This window comes from Chrysochloris asiatica, unplaced genomic scaffold, assembly GCF_000296735.1.
Source record: "Chrysochloris asiatica unplaced genomic scaffold, ChrAsi1.0 scaffold00008, whole genome shotgun sequence".
NCBI lineage: Eukaryota > Metazoa > Chordata > Mammalia > Afrosoricida > Chrysochloridae > Chrysochloris > Chrysochloris asiatica.
The window spans coordinates 22,056,156-22,080,187 of NW_006408526.1; the positions used below are offsets into that span (position 1 = coordinate 22,056,156).

Here is a 24,032-nt window from a genome sequence, read left to right on the forward strand (position 1 = left end):
GGCAATGAAACAATACACAATAGGATGAATGTAAAACTAATGTTCTCCCATGTAAACTATCACATAATTCACAATAAAACATTAAAAAAAGAAGAATCAACCAAATAATTTGGTTTAAAAGTCTGCTATCTTTTTTTGGAAAACATTAGGATATTCTAATATTTCTGGCATCTAACTTCATATCTACAGCCTTGGAAACCCTATACAGGGTCGTTATGAGTGGAAACAGACTTAACAGCACTTACCAACAACCACCACCACCGACATATTTTTCTATTGTATACAGGATGCAAAAATCTTAAATGGGTTTAATTTTCCTTTGACATTCATCAACCTACCCTTTCCTGTTTTCTCTTGTAAATTGGTAGCGTTATTTTGGATTCCCATAAGATTTTGTTTCATCCTTTGAATGGTTCCTTTTATTCGAAGTTCTGTAATATGGTAGGAGTGTGAGAGAGTGAATTGGAGTCGCTCCTCAATGCATTTCATAGCCATTCGTATCAACTGATCTTTCTTAAGTTGGTCCTTTTCTGCTTCCTGTAGAACATCAGGATTGCAGGCAACATCGACAACTGTGTAAATATCTGTATGTGTAAGTCAGAGGGTGAGAAATGAAGGCAACTTCACCTTGTTGCACTAATTGGAGTATCAGGCAATCCATTAAACTATATAGCTGATGACGCCAGAAAGTACGCATTTCATCCCTGTATGTTTTTAGAGGCAATCACTATGGTACCATATATACAAAGTTCTAACTAGTCCACTTATTGACATTTCTAGATGGTTAAATATAGCCCCTATTGTTAGAAAAATTGGAAATTATTCAATTTGCATAAAGCTACACTTATTACAACATAAAATATTTACTATAGAAACGTCTTTTACCAAATAAAATCTGATCCATGCGTATTCCCATAAATTTTTAAATGTGCTTTTTCTCCCATATTTCTGTGTACCTGATGTTTCAGAAATATCTTCTGGCCTGCCAACACTAAGAGGTACCGGATGAGTAGTTGACTGGGGAGGTGGTATCCTTTTCCATTGACATAGATTAATGAAAAGTGTTCTTTCTCTTGGTTTCTAGGAGACAAATAATTTTGAATATAAAAAATAGTTTATTTTAAAGTCATAACATCAAGACAAATCATCACAACCTTGAAAGGGGGTAAACCATTTCATGTATTAAAACTTTAAAAAGCATCTTCTTATTAAATTGTCTTCAATAAATTCTACTTCTCCTATTTGATTTCTCCAAAGCTGCCATTTTGTCATTAAGAATTCAGCTGCCTACTCAGAAGGAACAAGGTAGAGAGGATGAGGGAAGAGGAGGTAATGAGCTAAGCAGCTGTTCCCCTTTATTTATTTTTTTGTGCAACCACCTTATTTCACCACTCCCTGCCCTCCTAAAAAGGAGCCCTGGTGGCTCTGTAGGATACTCACTGGACTGCTAACCACCAGGTCGGTGGTTCAAACCCACCAGTGGCTCCATGGTACAAAGGTTATGTTTTATTCTTCTATAAAGGTTTACAGAAACCTTATATAGGCTTTTAGTCAGCATCAACTTGATGGCAGTGGTTTGGGTGTTGTTAAATGTTATTGAGTTGATTCTGACTCATAGCGACCCTCTACAGGTTTTTTGAGAAGCAGCTGGTGGGCTTGAACTGCAGTCTTGTGCTTATCCTACAGCACCACTCTCCAAGGAGTCTCTTTGGGTATGTTCCTGAAAAGGAGTCCTGGTGGCACTGTAGAATAAGCACTGGACTGCTAACCACAGGTTGGCAGGTCAAGTCCACCAGAGACTCCTTGGGAGAAAGATGAGAAGGTTTCTGCTCCTGTAAAGGTGTAGTCTTGGTAACCCTATACAGGACTTCTATGAGTCAGAATCAACTCGATGGTAATTGGCAGGTACCTTCCTCGGCTAAGGAGCACTGGTGGCATCAGTGGTTAAAATGCTTGACTGCTAACCAAAAGGTAGGAAGTTGGAAGTCACCAGCTGTTATGTTCCGTGGGAGAAAGATGTGGCAATCTGCTTCCATAAAGATTACAGTTTTGGAAAACCTATGGGGCAATTCTACTCTATCTTACATGGTTGCTATGAGGAGGAATCGATCTCTGTGGTTACTGGTGCTGTGGATTAGGCATTGTATTGCTAACTGAAAGGACTGCATGTCAAACCCACCAACCACTCGGTGGGAGAAAGATCAGGCTGTCTGTTCCCTTAAAGTTTTACAATCTTGGAAACCCTACATAGGGCCGCTATGAGTCAGAATTGTTATCTTTAATTGAAAAATTCCAAGTATATGATTCTCTATTAAATAATTACATTTCTTCTTCTTTTTAGCTGAGCATGAGACCATGGCTCATTTTGAGACTACTTGTAAGGAGCTCTGGTAGCGTAGTGGTTACGAATCGGGCTGCGAACCTTAAGGTCAGCGGTTCGAAACTACCAGTTGCTCCGTGGGAGAAAGATGAGGCTTTCTACTCCCGTAAAGATTTACACCCTTGGAAACCCTGTACAGGGTCGCTATGGGTCGGACTCGACTCGACGGCACTTAACAACAACAACAACAATATATATTGTGAATTTCCCACATTTATTCCTTCAACATAATTTTCCATTTTCTATTTAGAATGACTGTTTCTTCCACATTTTCATGTGTTAAAATAACAATAGCTAAGTGTAAGTTATTATTCTTGGAGTATTTCATTTAGGACCTCCCCATCCCTGGCTCCAACTCTACACACCAGGATCCTTGTCTGTAGACAACACTGTGGTTCTGGGGCAGCACAGAACTGCTGGCCCTCTTTCAGCTGCTGTTGGATGAACTTCTCATAGCGCTCAGGGTCACTTTCAGCCAGATCATCTAAGAGGTTCCAAAACTGAGTAACTTGGGTGAGAAGACCCTTTGAAGATGTTTCCATGATTGATGATGAGGGATGGGTCTCTTAAACCTATGAGAAGACAAAATGTAAGGGGGAAAAGGTCTGTGTGGCTATTGAATAATTTCTTCTTTTTGAGGAAGAACTGGTAAGGAATTGTTTTGGTGAAGTCTTAACACTTGTAGTCTTAAAGACTGTGGATCGGCACAATTATATAGTTTCTTTAGTCTCTATGTAGTTCCCCATTCTAACTTCTTAAGTTGTCCTCTCAGATAAGGCCCCAACCCTTCCTAAAACCTCGAGTATACACAGAACAGAGTAGTCATTGCCAGCCTAATTTCTTGGTGGTCTTCTTGGCTCAACACTTGGGTATTGGCAGATCAAGGCCATCCTAGTCCTGAAATTGCCAAAGGCGTGTGCAGGTTGAGGTTCATATGAGATTTCCTCCATTCTCACTATGGTTTAATAATTAAAAGCATGGACTTTGGAGCTAGAATGCCTCCAATATAAATTAATTGTTCAAGATCATATAGTAAGTGATAGAACTAACCTTAGTTCTTACTAACCTTACTTTGTGATCTTGTGCAATTAATTTGTAGGTTTGTTTATTCTCCTGAAAATGAAGACTATAACACCATAGGATTATTGTAAGGAGGATTAAATAAATTAATATAATCAAAGATATTGGAACGCTTAGTAAACACATTACATGAGAGTAACAAGATCTTCTCTATATCTTATGGAACTCCCCTTCTTTGCTCTCTCGGCTTCCACAGGAAAGGTGTTCCACACTTTTCACCAAATGAAGAAAATGGAAGGTTTGGATTTTTCGAATGCTGTACCGTCTTAGGGTTACACTAAATAGGAAATTTAACTAACGGACATTCGTACCAGAGATCAATAAACCCACCTCTTCTCTCCGTTTCTTGACAAACGGCGACACCAGTTACCAGGGTAACGACTTGGTGCAACGCTTATTTAGGTCCGGGAAACTCTAGGCAGAGGTTCTCTTTACATCCAGTTCCGGGATATCGCCTTTTTCCGGTGCTGGTCTTGGTTTTCAGCTTAACCTCGCTCACTTCTATTCCAGGAAACCGCCTGTCTCCCTTCAGCACCCTCGATCTCTGGAGCATTTTGGAAACCTCTGTGGGAGAGCTGGGTTTCCTGTTGCTGGGAAGAAGTTTTCAGGACACGACTTCCGGCCTGAAAGGGAAACCTCCTCCTTTTTCTCTTAGATCGCTTACACTCCCCACCCCCGCCACGCGAGGCTGCGGCGCACGGTATGGGTGTGTTTGTGTCTATTTGTGTGGGGAGGGCGTTTGGAGGGAAGGTTACCGGGAACTCCGAGGCCGCAGAGGGGCAGGGATCCCGGTGACAGAGATGGGGGTGTTTTCTCTGTCTTCCAATCTGGGACCCCAAACCTCCCTTTACACACTCTAGACACTGCTTGCGGCCCAGCCGAAAGGTCGTGTCCATCCAAGCGCCCCCATACTTTTTGGGGAGCGAAACCTAAGCCACGGTGTCCATCCTAGCGGAGCGTGAGCGGGGAATGCCCCAGCTCAGCGGGCCGTCAAGATTCCGCTCCGGCGCAGCCTCAGGCCTCAGTCCGGGAGGGAGAGCTGCCCTCTGCCGGGCTGGGCTGGGGGAAAGGCAGCCGTGGCCTGGGTCACTGGTGAGGGCAGAATAACCTGTGGGAAGGCTGCGTTTTCATGAAGAACTCGGGTGAAGCTGCAGAGCTGCCTTTGAGCCCTGACTCCTTGGCTTCCTGGGTCGGAGGAGATCTTGTAATGAAGTGGTTCTTCGTCTCACACTAACAAGATGCCTGATTTCCTCAGGATCCAGGGGTGAGTGAGCGGTGGAGTGGTCGCACAAAGCCCCTGCTAGTTAGCTACGTCCGTGAATATCCTTGTCAACTAGTTTTGGAGGTTTCTTTGGAGAGTAGGAAAATTCTTGCGAGTAGAGCAATCTAGGTTAATTTCTGCATATTTTTAGGTGTTAGTTTTTGTTGCAGTTGATGCGTTGTCCACTGTTCCTCTGAGTATTTGTTTCATCGAAAACTTGTTTTCTGATTCAAGAGTTGCTTTGTAATCTACGCATTGACTTCCCTTGTTTGCCTGTGACTGTGTGGCTTGGGACAAATCTGACTTTAGGGGATCCTCACCTTCAAAATAGGGATGAAGATGCATGCCTCATATAATACAGAATTGTACAACTTAAATGGTGCTCATGAAAGCACATAATCTTACACAGTTTCAAAAATTTTTCACATAATCTTCCCTCACAGTAATGTGGCAAGGCATTTTCTCCTTTTAATGGGGAAGGAAAAACTATTCCTCAGGACTTCTGACTCCTAATTCAGTGGTATTTCATTTACCTGATGCTCTTCATACCATTTTAATAAAAAATAAGGTAATAAAAAAGAATTATTATTATTATTATTAAATGCTACTTATCGATTCATTTCAGATTGAAGAATGTCCCGGGTTCCATTGGGGAAAGTCCTCCTGAGAAATGTCATCCGGCACACAGATGCTCACAATAAGGTGGGAGGTACAACCCAGTCATTCCACAACAACTTACTGAGGGCAAACTGTGTCAAACAGTATTTTGACACAGTTGGGAATTACAAAGGTGACTAACATAGGTAGTTACATTAGTTTGATTAACACTGTAACATTGGCGTAGATACAAAGTGCCATAGAGTGCTGAGGAATAATGAATAATGAACTCTGCCTTGGAGACCTAGAAAAGGTTGTACAGAGGGGTGGTGTTTGAGCAGCTGATATTTGAACTAGCTATCGATGAATGGGCACAGATATAAAGGATCATTTTGGTATGTACTTTTTACATACACTTGTATGTGCTGCATTTATATATGTAATAGAGCAAGCACATAGGAGGACGTAGCTATGGAAACTTCCTAGACATAACCAGCCATCTTGTGGGACTGAGCTACTGAGCTTGAAGGCTAAGGACTTTAGGTTCAGTCACATCTATATTAATTTGCATAACATAGAACATAAAGGCAGTGTTCTACATTATACTTAGGTGACTAAATCTGAGATCTTAAAAGCTTGCAAGCGGCTGACATGTAACTATTGCTTTTTTATGCCGGAGCAAAGGAGAGTGAAGAAAACCAAAGACTGAAGGAAACAGTCCAAAGGACTAAGGGTCCACATGAACCACAACTTCCTCCTGCCTGAGACCAAGAGCTAGATGGTGCCCACCTTCCAGGGACACAAGAGAAAGTCCTGGTTAGAATGGGGGAAAAGATGTGGAACAAAAGTCAAATTCATAAAAAAGACCTGACTTACTGATCTGATAAGAAACTACAGGAACCCCTGAGATTATTGCCCTAAATTGCCCTTCCACTGTGGAATTGGAGCCACTCCTGAAGGCTGTCGTCTCTCCACCAAATAATAGACTGGCCTATAAAATAAAAATACCTGTAAGCAAGGTACTCCTTAGAACAGCCAACTATATGAGATCAAAAGGGCAACATTTCCCCCATGACACAGATGAAAAGGCTGGGAGGGGCAGCAAAACTGATGAGTGGAAATGCAGACCCCTGGGGTGGAAACGAGAGTGCTGACATATTGCAGCGCTATCAACCAGTGTTATGGGAACAGCTTGTGTATGAATTGTTGAATGGGAAATTAATTTACTATGTAAACTTTCACCTAAAGCACAATAAAATGTTTTTATGAAAAATCATCTTAGAGGAAATACCACTTACTAACATGGTCATAAGAAGAAACATAAAGACTTGGGACATGTCAGAAAAATGTGAACATCTGGAAAACAGGGAATGCCGGTGTAGTGGCAGAAGATGAGATCTGACTGGTGAACTAGAGTCACCTTGTTTAGAGACTTTTGTGATTATTGGGAGATTAAACTTTTGTTGTTCCTGTAGACAGTAGAAAAGTCATTAAATGTTTCTAAGCCAGGGTATCACAAGATCATATTTGTATTTTGGAAAGATGATTTATCACCTGAGTAGGGGATAGCTCAGATGGGGAGAAACAATGAAAGGCAACTATAGTGTTCTAGACAAGAGATGGGAGCTTGAAAGAAAACACTGACAGTAGGGATGAAGAAGAGGAATTAAGATATAGAATCCAAAGAACTTGGTGACTGGATGGTAGTGATTAAGAATGGAATCAAATACAACCAGTTTATGTGACTGGGTTGTTGCTGTTAAGCACTATCTAATTGGTTCCAACTCACAGTGACCCTATACAGGGGTTTCCAAGGAACAGCTGGTGAGTCTGAACCGCTGACCTTGTTCAAACGGACCTTGCGGTCCAGTGCATTATTCTGCAGCACCACCCCAGGACTCCATATGACTGGGTGGGTGATGGTATACCATTAACTGAGATAGAGAACAAAAGAAGAGTAATAAATATGGGAGAGGGAATTAGTTTGGTTAGTTTTGGTTACTTGTGAGATGCTTATAGGCTGTCCAGACATTTGGAAATTCAGATTTGGAGGAAAGTTGGGACTAGACATAATGGTTTGGGAATTCTGAGATGTTGACAGCACCTCTGTGGAAGAAAGCCCTGATGGTCTGCTCTCCTAAAGATTACAGCTTAGAAAACCCTGTGAGTTCTAGTCTGTTCCATGGATTCGTTAGCCTGCATTGAGTAGATGGCACTTTACTACAGGTTAGTAGTCCTGAACTAGATAAAGTCCCCTAGGGAGGTCACCTAGTGCTAGCAATTCTTGTGTGGTTTCTACAGTGAACCTGTATGACTCTTAGTTCGATCATAAATGTTATCATATCACCTGATACTTTGATTGTGGGTGAGAGTGTAAGTGTCAAGCAGCCTCTGCAATTGTGTTAATTGCCCTTAGTTAGTTGTGTGATGAGCTCATATTTGAAAGTGGTGGTTAAGAAACATTCAGCACAGATTTTACAGTATACTGCAGGAGAACTTAGACTTGAAATGCAGTTGTTTTCTCTGGTTGATTGTAGTCTGTTTTTCAAGACATTCTCTAGCAACCATACTGTTTATTTTGGTTTGTTTTACTTTATGACAATAAGTATAATATTGTGAAAAGAGACTTAGCCTTAAGTTTCAAGACTTGCTTAAACTAGTTATTATGTTATTGCTAGTTTTTTTACTTTGTCAACTCATATTTTTGAGCTCCCCCCCCCCCAATTACAAAATGTAATTGTAATACCTGCTTGGCTTCCTTCTTAAGCGTGCTTAAGGTTCAGTTCAGCATGATCAATATGATTAACATGATAGAGCATCTTGTTAAATTGTTAAGGGCTGAAGAGTTGGTTCCTCTGACTCATAGCAGTGACCCTGTATAGGGTTTCCCAGGAGCGGTGCATAGGTTTGAACCACCGACCTTGCAGTAGCAGTCCAGTTTTTAATCCTACAGTGCCACACCAGGACTAAGTATCTTATAAACATGTATTTATCATTTCCTAATTGTAGCACAATTACAAAATTGGTAAAGTTTTTAGTGTATATATGTGGTGGTGGTGGTTATATGCCGTGGAATCGGTTCCAACTCATAGCGACCCTGTACAGGGTTTCTGAGGCTGTAAATCTTTACGGGAGTAGAATATGTATAGGGGTTAGAAAAGTTCTACTGTGGCAGAATCTCAGCCTTTTGGAATTTACTGACTCTGATTGTTTAACCACTCTACTGAGAACAAGAATTTGTTTCTCAGGTCTCTGATCATAAGCTACTACTCATTTACAAACTTCTCCTTATCCAGAATTTCACATTTATGACAATTTTGAAAAAAATTCTCAGGTGGTGCTTCCAATGGTGTGGGCCAGTTTCCTGGCTGGCTGTGGGCCACCTTGAATGATACACTAGAGGCCCAGGTATTGACCAGGCCATGTGGGGGGGACAGTGACTGAGTGGGCACAGGATACTTTTTCCTGTTTGTGACATAGAGGTTGTGGATGATAAAAGGTTGAGGGTGGGCGGGGGAGGCTGAGCAAGGGCCTGAAGGTATACAGGGAGGTTGGTAGGGGGAGGTGGAAACAGGGAAGGAGAGGGGCCTTTGGGGGTCAGGGTAGATGGAGGATGAATAGGATCCCCATCCAGGGTGGGAGACAGCAGGCAACACATGACCCCCAAGGGCTCTGCCACACACAGCCCAAGATGTGCCTGGACACTGGATGGGTGGTGAGCAAGTGAGGAGGGCAGGGTAGGCAAAGATGGGAAGTCTCATATAAGGTTAATTTTACATAACAACCTGCTTTTTGGAACTTAACCTTGTTAATATTAGGAGTGGGTATAGTAGTAACCCAGTAATTAGTGCAGACTTTATTTTCAGCTACTATTCTATGATGTAAAGTATTATTTTTAGTAACTTATTTTTATCTACCCTTATCCCCCTCCTTTTTTTTTTTTTTTTTTAAATCTAGATTCAGGAGGAATCAGATATGTGGAAAATAAGAGAACTAGAGAAACAGATGGAAGATGCTTACCGGGGAACCAAAAGGAAAATGTTACCTAGCAGTTCAAGGTGGAGTTGCAGCTCTAAAATCCAAAATAATTCCTACCTTTTTCAAAATCATCAACTTTTGTTTAAAACCCTTTGATATGTTAAAGATAGTTGATCCACATCCAGAATTCCGTTTTTTGAGTCCTTGAGCCTTTCCTCTGAAATCTAGACTCAAGCATAAGGTGATGGCTATTATCTCTGTGGTCCTTCCTATTCCTTGTAGTTAAATGCAGGAGAAAATTTTAAAAATTCTTCCTTGAACAAATAATGGTGAGGGTTCTGTGGATTCTGCCTTGACGCATGACGTAAAATGTTTTGGGGGGTGGGTGGGTAAAGTACCATAATGGCATTTACTTTATTAAAACCATTTTCGTGTGAACCATTCAGTAGCATTAAGTATATTCACAATGTTGTATAACCATCACTAATTGCTATTTCGAGATCTTTTTATATGATCCTAAACAGAAACACTGTACCCATTAAACAACAACTTCCCTTACCCTCTTCCAGTTGCTAGTAACCTCTGTTCTACTTTCTGTTGATGAGTTTGCCTATTTAGGAGACTTGATCTGAGTAGAATAATACAGTGTTTGTCCTTTGTGACTGGCTGCTTTCATTTAGCATGTTTTCGAGGTTCATCCATATAGTAGCACATATCAGAACTTCACTTCTCTTTATGGCTGCATAATATTCCATTGTAGGTTTATAAGAGGAATCCTGGTGGCACAGTGGTTAAAGCACTCGGCTGCTTTGGCAGTTCGAACCCACCAGCCGCTTCACAGGAGAAGAGATAATGGCAGATTGCTTCTGTAAGGATTTACAGCCTTGGAAACTCTATGAGGCAGTTCTGCTCTGTCCTTACAGGGTTGCTCTGAGTCAGAATTGTCTTCATGGCAATGAGTTTGGTATGTATATGCCACATTTTGTTTATTCATTAATTTGTTGATGGACATTGTTTGTTTTGTATTTTACTTGTTGTGAATAATGCTTTGGTGAACATTGCTTTACATATGTCTATTTGAATTCTTGCTTTCAGCTCTTTCGGGTATATAAGGGGATTTCAAACAGTTCAGAGGGAAATTTCACTATCTTTTAATTCCACATTTTCACAACTGTTTTGAAGCCCTTTATATACCCTAAGAGTAGAATTGCTGACTCATTTCTGTTAATATTTTGAGTAATTGCTGTCTGATGGCTTTTAATTTAAGATTTTTGTATAGGTATCTTGTAGTCATTTAGCTGACTGACCACTTATTCCTTTCTCCTAATAGTGTTGCTTCTTCTACTGTCTTTGCCACATCACATAGTCTTTTGCATTACCTTCTTAGTTTGAGTATGACTATGAAGGATTATGTGGGCTTGGCTGTCTGACCTGTGGAGGTATAGGAATGTCTGGATAGTTGGGAACATCTCTTGGGGATTATGTGCCTGTGAGTGTAGGAGCTGTGAGTACAAAAAGTGACTCTAGCTTAGTAATCCTGATTTACCAGTAGTTAATAGCTATTTTAGGAGAGTGAGTATGCATATGGAGTATGTGAACTTTGGCATAAGATTGGTTGTATGTGAATAGCTTCACACAAGACGTATTCAGCCTACCACCCATTGTAAGAAGGCAGTCTCCAAAACAAATCCTTTCAGGTTTTCACTGTGAGGTTATAGCTGTAAGGTTTTAGAAGCACAGTTAGTATAGTGATTTATATTAGGTTTTTCAAGTGGCAATTCTGGTAACAAAATTTTGATCTTTTAAGGTGAGTTTTACATTGATATTTTTGATAGTCCACAAGTCTGTCATTTTGTCTTACTCTGAAGACTTGCTACCATTGTATCAAATACCATCAGGGTCACCCATGATAGGTAAGATTCAGCTACCTTTCAGACTAGGAAGAAGGGATAGGTGGCCCACTTGTGAGGAACTAGCTACTGTAAACCTTATGAATAGCAGTGGAAATTTGTCTGATAAACTAAAAGGAACCACATGTTGGAAAGTACTCAAACTATGACCAAGGAAGAACCTTCTCCTCAGAGTCGAGTCAACTGCAATGACATGGATGGAGCAAAGCTCATTTGGACCTTCATTTGCTGATGGGGTACAACTCAAAATCAGAAACAGTTGCAAACATCCATTTATAATCAGAATCTGGAATGTATGAAGTATGAATGTAGGAAAATTAGAAGTAATCAAAAATGAAATGGATTGCATATCTTAAGCTTTAGTGAGCTGGTATTGGCCATTTTGAATTGGACACATATGGTTTACTATCCTGGACATGACAGAGATCTGTGATAGGATAATATCAACACCCCTACAAGGAAGAAAAGTTAATATTATTATTCAAATGTACTAAACTCGATGAAGAAATTAAATAATTCTAACACTTCATTGGACTCCTGGTGTGGTGCTGTAGGATCAGCAATGGACTATGAACCACAAGGTTGGCAGTTCAAACCCACCAGCTGCTCCTTGGAAACCCTGTATAGGGTTGCTATGAGTCAGGATTGACTCGACAACACTTAACAACAACAACTAACTTCTTCAGTCTGAAATTGATCAGACTTGAGATCATGATGTCTTGATAATTATTGGCGATTGGAATGCAAAAGTTGGCAACAAAGAGGAAGTATTGCTTGGTTGTTGGAGAATATGACCTTGGTGACAGACACAAAACTGGAGATCAAATGATAGAATTTTGCAAGACCAATGAATTACTCATTGTAAATACCTTTTTTCAACATAATTGGAAATAGACCTCACCAGATGGAATACAGAGGATTCAAAATGACATCTGTGGGAAGAGACAGTGGAAAAGCTCAATAGCATCAGCCAGACAAGGCCAGAGACAGACTGTGGAATAGACTACTGACTGCTTATGTGCAAGTTCAGGTTGAAGAAGACAACAAAACAAGTCTATGAGAGCCAAAATATAAGCTTGAGTATATCCCACCTGAATTTAGAGACCATCTCAAGAACAGATTTGATGGATTGAACTCCAGTGATCAAAGACCAGAGGAAAAGTGGAATGATATCAAGAACATCCTACATAAAGAAAGCAGAAGGTCATTAAAGACAGGAAAGAAAGAAAAGACCAGGCTACTCAAACTTGCTCTTGAACATAGAGAAGTTAAAATGACTAGAAGCAATGACAAAGTAAAAGAGCTGAACAGAAGATTCTAAAGGGCAACTGGAGAAGAGAAAATCAAGTATTATAATGAAATGTGCAAAGATCTGGAATTAGAAAACCAAAGACAAGAATTTCTCAGTATTTCTCAAGCTGAAAGATCTGAAGAAAAAAAAATTCAATCCTTAACTTGTAATATTGAAGGTTTCCATGGGCAAAATATTGAATGATTCAGGAAGCATCAAAAGAAGATGGAAAGAATATAATTGAGTCATTGTACTTTAAAAAAAAAAAAAATGACAACCAACCATTTTAAGAAGGAGCATATGATCAGGAGTCTATGTATTGAAGGAAGAATTCCAAGCTGTTCTGAAAGCATTGGTGAAAAACAAAGCTCTAGGAATTGATGGAATATCAATCGAAATGTTTCAGCAAACTGATGCAGTACCGGAAGCACTCAATAGTCTATGGCAAGATGTTTGGAAGACACCTGAATACAATATTAGTATCATACACAAGTAAAATTTTGATTAAGATAATTCCAAAATGGTTACAGCAGTACACTGACAGAGAGCTGCTAGAAATTCAAACCAGATTCAAGAGAGGACGTGCATGGATTGAAGCATATGATTGCTGACATCAGATGGATCTTGGCTAAAAGTACAGAATACTAGAAAGGTGTTTGCTTGTGCTTTATTGACTATGCAAAGACTTCCAATTGTGTGGATGTTGACAAAGTATGGATAACATGAAGAGTGGGAATTCTGCTCATGCAACTCCTGTACATAGATCAAAAGGCAGTTCTAACAGAACAAGGGTATACTGAAGGGTTTAAAATCAGGACAGGTGTCTGTCAGGGTTGTATATCCTTTAACCATACTTATTCAATCTGTAAACAGCAAATAATTCTAGAAGCTAGATTATATGAAGAACATGGCAGGCATTATGGTTAGAAGAAGGCTCATTAATAACCTGTAATATGCAGATGACATAACCTTACTTGCTGAAAGCAAAGAGGACTTGAAGCATTTACTGATGATGTTCAAAGGATACAGCCTTCAATATGGATTACAACTCAATGTAAAGAAAACAAGAATCTTCACAACTTTTTTTTTTACATTTTCATTTTAAACTATTTTAATATTTAAGACCATCCAAATACTCTTTATAAATTGAAATCAAGAGAAAACCATTGTCCACTGACTTGCCCAATGCACTTTTTTTTTTTTTTTAAGTTTTTATTGTGAATTGAGTGAAAGTTTACAGGGCAGATCATCAGTTTTACATTCAACATTGTAATGAAACAAAGTTTCATTACAATGATTATAATCCCCTCCATGTATCATCAGTTAACAGTATTTCTGTCTATTCACTTTAGCTCCTTTTTTTAAAAAAAAAACACAAAGGCATATATAATAATACTACCAAAGGACACATTCTGCAAGTCTGCCTCCTGGCTACCAGCTCTCAGGCCCTCTCTTTCCATGAATCTAGAGTCCTCGGCTGCTCCCTTTCTCCATGCCCGCAATGTCTGCCTCTATCTGGTGTTGCTGCTTCTCTGTATAAGGTCCTGTATTCTGCTTGTGCTTTTTCTCCCTTGATGGTCCTAGGGTCGTTTCTGGACTGTAAGATTAACTACTACCCTGTTTTTGTTACAAAACTTCATTTGAATTTTCACAACTTAACAATAAGCATCAGCACGATAAATAGAAAAGTATGAAATTGTCAAGGATTTCATTTTACTTGGATTCACAACCATAGAAAAGTATGAAATTGTCAAGGATTTCATTTTACTTGGATTCACAACCAACACTCACGGTAACAGCAATCAAGAAATCAAATGACTCCTTGGCCGTGGCTAATAGGTTTTGAACTGCAGACCTTGAAGTTAGCCAAAAAAAAAAAAAAAAAATCAAATGGCATATTGTATGGACAAATGTACTGCAAAAGACCTCTTTAAAGTGTTAAAGAACAAAGATAATAACTTTAAAAGACTAAGGTGCACCTGACCCAAGTCATAGTATTTTCAATTGCAAGTCCTGGTGTAGTATAAACATTCAACCTTAGGGTTGGTTTGAATTGTAAGGTCAGTGGTTCAAACTCACCAGCCACTCCCCATAAACTGTACAGGTTTCTGAGTTGGAACATACTGTACTTAACAACAACAACAACATACATGTGAAAGCTGGACAGAAGGAAGACCTGAAAAGTACCATGGACTGCCAGAAGAACAATGTTGTCTTGGAAGAAGTAAAGCCAGAAAGCTGTACTTAGAAGCAGGGATAGTAAGAGTTTGTTCATGTTCTTTGGGTATGTATCAGGAGGTACCAATTACAGAGAACAACATGCTTGGTAGAGGATCAGCGAAAAAAGAGAAAACCCCCAATGAGAGATGGATTGACACTGTGGCTACAACAATGGGCTCAAATAATAATTCTAAGGCTGTCACAGAACCAGGTAGTATCTTGTTTTGTTGTACATAGGGTCACTGTGAGTTAGAGCCAATTTCATGGCACCTGTCATAGTCAATACATTTTAGAACATAATTTCTTAGTGGCAGTGATCGTGATTGTCTCATCTGCTTTATTCCCAACAGCTAGAATAGTGCCTAACACATAGTAGGCTCTTAAGAATTCCTGATAACTAATTGGTTGTCTTGATGACTCACTACTGGGCATTGTAAACACAGACTGGACCAGTGGCTCTCAACTTTTTTCCTACCTTAAAATACTCATGGATTATGCCTTGTTCCCACTGCTGTTATGATTATACTCCAGCAATGAGTCACTGGTTTGCAGGGAGAGAGGGCTAGTTCAGAATCTCTAGGGTAGTTTGAAATATCTCTAGTTCTGATTCTGCTTTTTCTTCTCTGTATGCCCTATTTGAGGATCGGTGAGTTACAGCATGCCATATTCCTGAAGTAATTTTTCCTGTATTTCACAGCTCGTTCCTCTCTATACACCACTAAAGTTATATAATAAAACATTGCTCTTATTGTTTTCATTGTACTTTAAAGATGTATAGAAGTGAACAGATAGATGTCTTTTGTTGTTATAAGAGTTTCAGGTCACTGTGAGTCGGAACTAACTCAACTGCGCTTAACAACATCAGGTTGTTTTGTTCTTCCCTCGGCTTATTCCATGAACTTTATGCATGATGTTCCATAGAGTAACCTCACAGATGATGTTAAATTTAAGGTACTTCTCTGCTTTTTCTTACAGCCGGATGCGTAGTGATGGTTTTGATGAAGAAAGTCAGAGAGACTATTGGAAGCCAAGGCATGAAATTTCTGGGACATTGGAAGATGATTTCCTTAAAGCTAAATCTTGGAACAAGAAGTTGTATGATTATGAAGCTAACATGCCAGACAGGTTTGTGACTATATTTTTATGACTTGTAATATTTGACCTAAGAATGTATGCTTTTAAAAAAAATTAATGGTCCTCACAAAAACTTGTACACAAATGTTGACACCATCATTATTTGTAATAGTCAAAAAGTAGAAACAATCCAAATATTACCAGTTCATATATATTTGAATTATTTCTACTTCAAACAAAATACGGTATGTTTTACAATGTAATATTATTTGACAGTACAAAGTAATGAAGTACTGATACACTACAGAATGGATAAATTTTAAAAACATGCTAAGTGGGAAAAAACAGACAACACCCCCACCACCACCCCCCTGCCACCCCCACACGACTTGAATTTATGTGGCATGTCCAGAATAGGTAAGTCCATAGACAGAAAGTAGATTCGTGGTTGCCAGTATGGAGGGGAGAAAGGAGGGTGACTGCTAATGGGTACGGGTTTTCTTTTTGGGGGTGATGAAAATGTTCTTCAGTTGGCAGTGGTGATGGTTGCACAAATATGTGACTGTATTAAAACCCACTGAAATTTACACTAGAGGATGGTGAATTTATGGTATGTGAGTTACATCAATAAAACATAATGTTATTAAAAAATTTAAGTCCCAGGAGAAAATGTATGTTTTTTATAGAAGTGCTTCAGAGTTAAAAAAAGATGATCAGAATCTTAGTGCATCTTAAGGAAGACAATGGCAGGTTTTCTTACAAGAAAACAATATTTTTGGTGTCTACATGATACTATGCAGTGTAGCAAATAGAACCAACTGAGTTACTTTGCTATAGTGTGGGACTAGGTCTGCCATATCTGAGGTCTTTCTTAGTTTTGTTTCAATTTCCCAACATATGTAATATGTTACATTACAGATGGGGTCACAGTGGTTATAAAGAGCTATATCCTGAAGAATTTGAAACAGACAGGTAAGGCACATAGAATTACTGGGAAAAAACGTCTGAAAATTCAGATTATTCTGTACTTTTAAAAAAGAATAAACATTTGCTTCAATTTAGAGAAACAACATGTAATTTAATTGATTGACAGTATTATGCCTTTCCTTGATGTTTGGAATGTCTATAGCATATCTATCTATCTATCTATCTATCTATCTATCTAGATATATATAGTTGTTGTTAAGTGCCATCAAGTCGGTTCCGACCCATAGCGACCCTGAACAGGGTTTCCGAGGCTGTAAATCTTTATAGGAGCAGAAAGCCTCATCTTTCTCCTGCGGAGCAGCTGGTAGTTTCGAACTGCTGACCTTGTGGTTTGCAGCCCGATTCGTAACCACTACGCTACCAGAGCTCCATATATATATATATATTATATTATATATGGTGGTGTGCTGTGGAGTCAGTTCTGACTCATAGCGACGACCCTATATGGGGTTTCCGAGGAGCAGCTGGTGAGCTTGAACCACACCGACCTTGCAGTTCAAAGTGACTTTGCAGTCCAGTGCATTAACCCATAGTGCCACACAGTAATCCAGTATAACATTATTTTCATTTTAAAGATAGGAAGTGAAAGCAATAGAGTACGTAAAGTCTGAGTAAGCCTATTTATATTTAAAGCTCTAAAAATGGTAACCCATCTTCTCTCTAGAGTGTAGGACATGAAAATGTAAGTACATTTCTATAGTAAGTTTCTTTCTTACTTTTTTCTTATCAGTAGTGATCAGCAAGATGTTATCAATGGAAAAAAGCTATCACCCCAGGTAAAAGCAACTACCCATGAATCCCGCAAACGCAAGAAATCAAAGAAATCGCACAAAAAAAAGCAGAAAAAGAAGTCACATAAAAAACAAAAGAAAAGCAAAAAGGAAGCCGTAGACGTAACAGCCAACTCTTCAAGTGAGCTGTCAGAAGAAACTGAAGCTTCCAGTACCAGGAAAAGGAAGCAGCCACATAAGCGCAAGAAAAAATCCAGAAAAAAGTCTCTCAAGAAACCAGATTTGTTTTTAGAGTCAGAAAGTGACACTTCTCAGTCAGAAGACTCAGCGTCCTGCAGTTCTGAGGACAGTCAAGAAAGAGACACTAAGAAAGCCAAAAGGAAAAAGAGAGAGAAAAAAGTTCATCTCCCTATGACTAACAATGAAATACAGGAAAGGACAAACAAACGCACAAATTGGAAAGTAGCTACAGATGAAAGGTCTGCTGAGAGTTCAGAGGATGACTAAGTTGAGAAAGCAAGCCCATTGTTCAGTTACTCATGTGACTGCACATTTACAGCCCTTATACCTGGGGGTATTGCCAATGACTCTTGATCAACACAGGAGACCTCCGGTCAGAGCTTTCTTGTGCCATCTGTGTATATTCTGATAGACCTTTTTGGCCAGTTAAATTTGATCACTTTTTATTTTTAATAGGGAATCTGGTATTTTGTTATGAAGGTTTCTTGAAAAGATTATTATTATTATTATTATTTGTAATTAATCATGTTTAGTTTAGAGTACGTATGCAGCAAATTAAAGGACCCAGAAAGCTGAATCCAGTAATGGCCTGGGCACACCTGTGGGAATGTTGAATTTGGGGAAAGGAAGGGTTAGAATCAAGAGGTGGATTGGAACCAGTGAACTAAAATGACAAGGGAACAGTCTTACACTTTTTCTCCCTTTACAATAGAAAACAAAAACTTGATTGTTTCCAGCTTCAGTGATGATTCTCTATTTGGTCCTCACTAAGTGTGGTCCAGTTTGCTTAATGAGAAATGGGCACATTAATGAGCAAACGTTTTCCTTCTAAACATGTGTTAGAAGGCCCTGAGGTTTTCTGTGAAAATTTCCCTGCTGGACAGGGTATATAAAATTTAGGGGTTTAATATGCAATATACCCCTAAGTCTGATAATGATATAATTAAGTTTTCTAGTTCCATTGCTGGATGTCACCTAAATGGATTTGTGTCTGGAAAGGTCTCTTCAGTTGTCTTTTAGATAATTCTTAACCAAATAGGTGCAAATTAGAAATTCATCATGCTAATGGTGCTCTGAACAGGATTTCAGGGTTGCAACTGCCATTTCCATGTTCATTTCTACATCTGTTAACTCCAAATTTTTCTTGAAACAGTGTTAACTATTCAAAATGAAACAGGCTACTCAGGGACATAACTGCTTTTCCCCAGGCTACCTTTAGATTAAAGTACTAGACAATTCACATTTCCAGTGTCATACTTTAATCCCTAACATGTTAATTCTTAAGAACCCAAAATATTGCTGATAGAAGACAGGCAGAAAGAACACAAGTGAATTTTTTCATTATGGGAGAAAAGTAAGTTAGCTCCCTGACCTCACTTTCCCATGTATAACACAGAAATAGGTTCCTATGAGAGCCTAACAGTATACAACACCAGCAATAGACTACAACGATGAATGACATTCCACGGGGTGGAGTATTTTATAGTTCTCACTACCAATTTGTTCTCTTTACTAAACATATTTCTAATAAAGTGCTTAGTCTTAACGTGGCTGGCCAGAGGTTATCTATCTCTTGATTATGAGCAGGTGCTATGTTATGGAATATTTATTTGAAGTATTAATATTTTGGCTTTGAACTGTCCATTTTCCATGGTGAATATTTTTATCTTTGGTATTATTGGGGCTCAAAGAGGTAGACAAGTTGCTAATTTTGCTAATTGCTGTTGAGTCAGTTCTGACTCATAGAGACCCTGTATAGGGTTTGCTGGGTTTAAACCAATGACCTTTCCTCTAGCAGCTCAGTGCTTGTCCTACAGCACCATACCAGGACTCCAAGTCTAGAATTACTACCTCTTAACTTAAAGCAATTGTTAACATTCTTGGAGCCAAGTAGAATCCTTGTTGAAGAGTTGTTAAGCATGTATTATTTAATCATTGTTTCTGTACTATAAAAAGTACTGTTCTCATTCTAAGCACAGACTCAGGAAGGTAGGCGAATGGAACAAGGCGTCTCTGGGAAGTTGGCTCTATTTGGGTCATAACCCTCTGTCCCTCTAATACTAGCAGGCCTATTTCTTTCCTAATGTGGTATCTTGCCTGTTTTTGTGGCCATGTGTGAGCAATAAAGCTGTCTTTGCTCTTCACCTATCTCAACTCCCAACTCTCCTCTTTGCCTTAGGTAAAGCTTTGTTGGTTTTAACTCCCTTTGTATGACTTAAAGAGTGGCTTTTCAAAATGTAAGATCTCCCGTTTGCCCTCCCAGCCTTAGAACATACTTATTTCTAGTGTTCCTACCAGTCAGAGATCTTTACTTTCATTCGGTTTTAAAGTGGGATTAAAAAAGAAGACTCGGAGAATTCACATTTATTGAATAACTGATGTGATAACAACTGGAATTTATGAATTCCAAATAACTGACTTTACGAACATCTGATCTGTTACTTTTTAGCACCAAGAGACTTGGTAACAGCTTGATGTTGACCTGGCAATGCCCCACTGGCAGTTTAATAAAATGTCCTTTGCTTCTGTCATGCTCCTAGGAGACGGCTTACTGCCCTCCTTTCTGTACAATCTGGGCAAACCGACTGGTAATGGCAAGGGTAGTATCAATGAAACGGTCCACACAGCTAGAGAGGCAATTTTCAGTGCGAGAGTCTAGACGATTGCCTGGCTTCTCCACACACTTATCCCAACATAGTTCCATGAAATGATGCACCTAAGGAAGAAAGAAAAATATTAACCATTGGGATCTGTAGATAAAGGCCTAACTCCATTTTCTTATTTTCCTATTGTCTGCAGTCTTTCAATCAACAAAACCTGGAGTCAGTATAAGTTTTCTTTTCTCACTTATATTACAAATATTGCCCAGACTCTTAATCCTAGATTTCAATAAAATGCTCGTAACTTCTATTTTTCTCCTCTTTAGTAATCAAAAGGACACTTTTAATCAAGTCATCCCTCTTTGCTTAGATTTATCAACCTTAAATTTCTCTGCTTGGATGCACAAGGCACTCCCTAATATAACTCCCAACGCATACTGTCTCAGAGAGGTCTATACACACAGTATGCTCACCCTGGCTCTTAATGTTCCCAGAATGTCCTCCCTAAAGATTCTCCCTATTCTATAACACAGTTCAAATTCTTTCCTCCTTGAAAGTCACTGAGAACTTGATCTTCTCTGAACCAGTCCTATGGTGTTAAGTACCATCGAGTCAGTTCTGACTCAAAGCAACCCTGTATAAGGTTATAGGATTGGCTGGTGAGTTTGAACTGCTGACCTTGTGGCCCAGTACTTACCTACACCAGGACTCCTATAGTATGGGAGCCTTTAGCCTTCCTGGAATCACCAGGACATGTGAAAATGTGAAAGCTATGGATTCACACACCAGAAAAATATACACACAGAAACATAAAAGGGTGTACTATCAGAATGGTAAGGACCCAAAGATTTCTAACAAGTGTTGTCACTTATTCTCTCTGAACCCATCCCCCCCAAAAAAAGGGAAAACCGTTTCCTGAGGGCTTGGCTTACTATTTGGGAAGCTGGGTACTAAGAATACGTAGTCCCTGACTTTCGACCACGGTTCTGTTTCATTGACTGTCCATAGTTGATTCTGATGTTAAGTCAAATATCTCACTTTTCAGTTCTCATAACAGTAATGCAGCCTTTTAGTATATTTATAAGGACTCCTGGTGTGGCGCTGTAGGATAAGCACTAGACTGCTAACCTCAAAGTAGGCAGTTCAACCCTACCAGCCACTCCTTGGAAACTCTATACAAGGTCTCTGAGTCAGAGATGACTCTAGACTGCACTTAACATCTTTATAAATCATAAGGCAGGGCTGGGTTAACCAAAAGCTTACTTGTGCTCACTAATCTGCAGTGAACAATTTCACATTTTTCATCACCTCAAAGATTCTGCTTCTAGGCCTGGCTAGCAGCTGTCTTCCAATCCCACTGCTCCTTCCTACATAGCATCAAATTCTTTAATCATAGTTACAGTCCCTGCCAGGGAACTGAATGAATACCCAGTAAGAAAGATAAGCCTGGGCTTATTTGTAATTGCTTATTATCTGTAGGGAAGAATTTCACAGGTCCTTGGTGTGGCGCTGTGGGTTAATGTGTCAGACTGCAAAGCCGTTTGAACTGCAAGATCGGCGGTTCAAGCTCACCAGCTGCTCCTCGGAAATCTTATACAGGGTCGCTATGAGTCCGAATCGACTCGATGGCACTTAATAACAACAAAGGAGTCCTGGTGTGGCGCTGTGGGTTAATGTCCCAGACTGCAAAGTCGGTTTGAACAGCAAGGTCGGCGGTTCAAGCTCAACAACAGCTCCTTGGAAACCCTATAAAGGGTCGGAAACGACTTGACGGCACTTAACAAGAGGCCTAGCATATCCTCCTCTGAAAAGATGGGGCTCATGAGCTCAAGGTCGTGCAGACCATGAGAGATCACGCCGGGTTCGGTGCGTGTTTAATCAGCTGCAAAACCTTTTTTACAACAGTTGACGCTATTTCAGAGCCCGCCTTTTCCTAATAACGTAATGTTCTAGCATTGATTTCTTCGTTTTCAAATACATGCCTGCATATGGTCCTTAGAATCCGGTGAGGCATGAACGTAGCCAGGTCCCTAGAGGGTGGGCAAATGCATAGTTGGGGCTGAGGTATAATTAGAATCGAGATCTAGCCGCCACGCTAGGTTCCCGTTCCCTTGGATCGCCCAAACCGTTCTCTCCTGCTTAATACGTTGTTGTCACCCCATGCTGGGCTGGTACAAAGGGCACCTGAGCACTACCCGCGGCAGAAGGGCCATGCCCGGTCTCTTTTAAGGAGAAAGGCGCGCAAGCAGGAATCTAACACCGGCAAACTGCCGGTGGCCTCACCGCGCCGCCAGTGTGGAGCTCCGCGGGCGCTCAGAACCTGTACTTCACCCTCCTTCCCCTTCACCACCCAAGGCTGCTCCCCGTCCAGGCACCTGTGCAGTGAACTGCGCCTTCTGCTGTTCCGCCGCCACAAGGCGTTGCAATTCTGCTTCACCAGCTTCACCCAACTCCGCCATTGCTCACAAGCTTTGGGCTTTTGGACAAGCGCGCATGCGCGATCGGCGTGCACTCGCCCTGCCGATTTCCGGTTCTTGCGGTGGTTTCTTTTTCCTTTTTTTCACGAGGGGGCGTTGTTATTTATACAACTGCTTCCGGGTTGCTGGGTGACCTTGAGCCCTAAGGACAGACATGGCGGTGGTCTGGAGGCTGGGTGTTGTCTGCGGTGCTCAAGGAGCCCGAGGTGAGGCATTCTGGTAGCTGGAGGCTGCAGGGGTGAAGAACGGAGTTGGGGAATTGTCTGCAGAGTGGTGAGATCTTTAGAGAAGGGGATCCTTTTCCCATTGGTTGTTCTGGCAACTGCCAGAAACCATTGCCTAAGGGCCCAACTGTTCACTCAAAAGAGTGTGTCACCTGTTCCTGCCTACCGTGATGAGTAGATAATCTGAAAAAGCTTCTTTTGGAAACTATAATCCTGCAAACGCTGTTCCACACAGGCGTTCTCTTTCCCCCTTGCACGGTCCTGAGCATGCCATCACCCCAAATCGGTGATGTGGGTGGTGTATGACTGTGGGGTGGGGCTGTCAGTTCGATAATTACTTAACTGGACATTTGTGGTATGCCAGATGCTGTGATATATTGGGTTCCAAATGTGAACAAAACATGCTTCCTGCTCTCGAAGAACTATAGGGAAAACCCGTGATTATATAATTTAAACATAAAGCAAAGAGTCAGAGAAAGAGGATTGATTTATTTCGTTTGTTTTGGAAGGAGTCTCTGCTTGGTGCTTTACTACTAAACAAAAGGCCCCAGGGGCACGTTGGAAGAAAAGCCTGGCCATCTACTTTTGAGTAGTCTTAGCCATTGAAACCCTATGGGAACATAGAGCTGCTCTGACACACTTTGGGCCTCTGAAGGAGATGTGCTTGATCTGAGTGTTGAAGAAAGGACAAGGGAATTAGGCATTATGGTTAAAGCTACTGTGCTCAGCAATGCTGACTGGTTGCTGTCTAGTGCATACCAACTCATGGTGACGCCAGTCAGAGGAGAGCTGCACTTTATAGGGTTTACAGTGGCTGGATTTTCCGAAGTAGATGGGTAGGTTTTTCTTCTGAGGCACCTCTGGGTGAACTTGAACCTCCAACCTTTTGGTTAGCAGCTGAACACTCTACCCATTTACACCACCCAGGGACTTTAAAGCAGTGATAAAACATGGAATAAGAGAAAAGCAAAAAAAATAGAAT

The 24,032-nt window shown here is 40.3% G+C and overlaps 3 protein-coding genes across 4 annotated transcripts in view; 1 reads left to right on the top strand and 2 right to left on the bottom strand.

Annotated features, from left to right (window-relative positions):
• PIH1D2 (PIH1 domain containing 2) overlaps window positions 1-2,922 on the bottom strand; it is a 12,019-nt gene extending 9,097 nt beyond the window's left edge. The window contains exons 1-3 of the mRNA XM_006833822.1: window positions 2,746-2,922; window positions 957-1,080; window positions 339-584 (exon numbers count right to left, since the gene is read on the bottom strand). Of these exons, the coding sequence (XP_006833885.1) occupies window positions 339-584; window positions 957-1,080; window positions 2,746-2,922 (547 nt within the window). The remainder of the gene's footprint in view (window positions 1-338; window positions 585-956; window positions 1,081-2,745) is intronic.
• Window positions 2,923-5,354: 2,432 nt separating this feature from the next.
• Window positions 5,355-18,016, top strand: LOC102812060 (chromosome unknown open reading frame, human C11orf57). Of its 2 annotated transcripts, none has more exons than XM_006833823.1 (5): window positions 5,355-5,423; window positions 9,276-9,376; window positions 15,693-15,842; window positions 16,710-16,763; window positions 17,509-18,016. In XM_006833823.1, exons 1-5 carry the CDS (start codon window positions 5,355-5,357, stop codon window positions 18,014-18,016), a joined length of 882 nt encoding a protein of 293 aa, XP_006833886.1. The 2 variants fall into 2 exon arrangements, with proteins under 2 accessions (XP_006833886.1, XP_006833887.1); XM_006833824.1 differs by having other exon boundaries at window positions 17,512-18,016.
• A 2,281-nt stretch (window positions 18,017-20,297) lies between these two features.
• TIMM8B (translocase of inner mitochondrial membrane 8 homolog B (yeast)) lies at window positions 20,298-22,808 on the bottom strand. Its single transcript, XM_006833825.1, has 2 exons — window positions 22,725-22,808; window positions 20,298-20,465 (listed from the first exon to the last, which is right to left on the bottom strand). The coding sequence occupies exons 1-2, from the start codon at window positions 22,806-22,808 to the stop codon at window positions 20,298-20,300; spliced, it is 252 nt and encodes an 83-aa protein (XP_006833888.1).
• Between the last annotated feature and the right edge of the window lie 1,224 nt (window positions 22,809-24,032).

Bases quoted from the DNA above. Each gene is read 5' to 3' on its own strand.
- LOC102812060 (XM_006833823.1), top strand. From the start codon at position 5,355: ATGTCCCGGGTTCCATTGGGGAAAGTCCTCCTGAGAAATGTCATCCGG. The intron at 9,377-15,692 runs GTGGAGTTGCAG...TTTTTCTTACAG, and splicing joins ATGTTACCTAGCAGTTCAAG to CCGGATGCGTAGTGATGGTT. The intron at 15,843-16,709 runs GTTTGTGACTAT...GTTACATTACAG, and splicing joins GAAGCTAACATGCCAGACAG to ATGGGGTCACAGTGGTTATA.
- TIMM8B (XM_006833825.1), bottom strand. From the start codon at position 22,808: ATGGCGGAGTTGGGTGAAGCTGGTGAAGCAGAATTGCAACGCCTTGTG. The intron at 20,466-22,724 runs GTGCCTGGACGG...TTTCTTCCTTAG, and splicing joins AGGCGCAGTTCACTGCACAG to GTGCATCATTTCATGGAACT.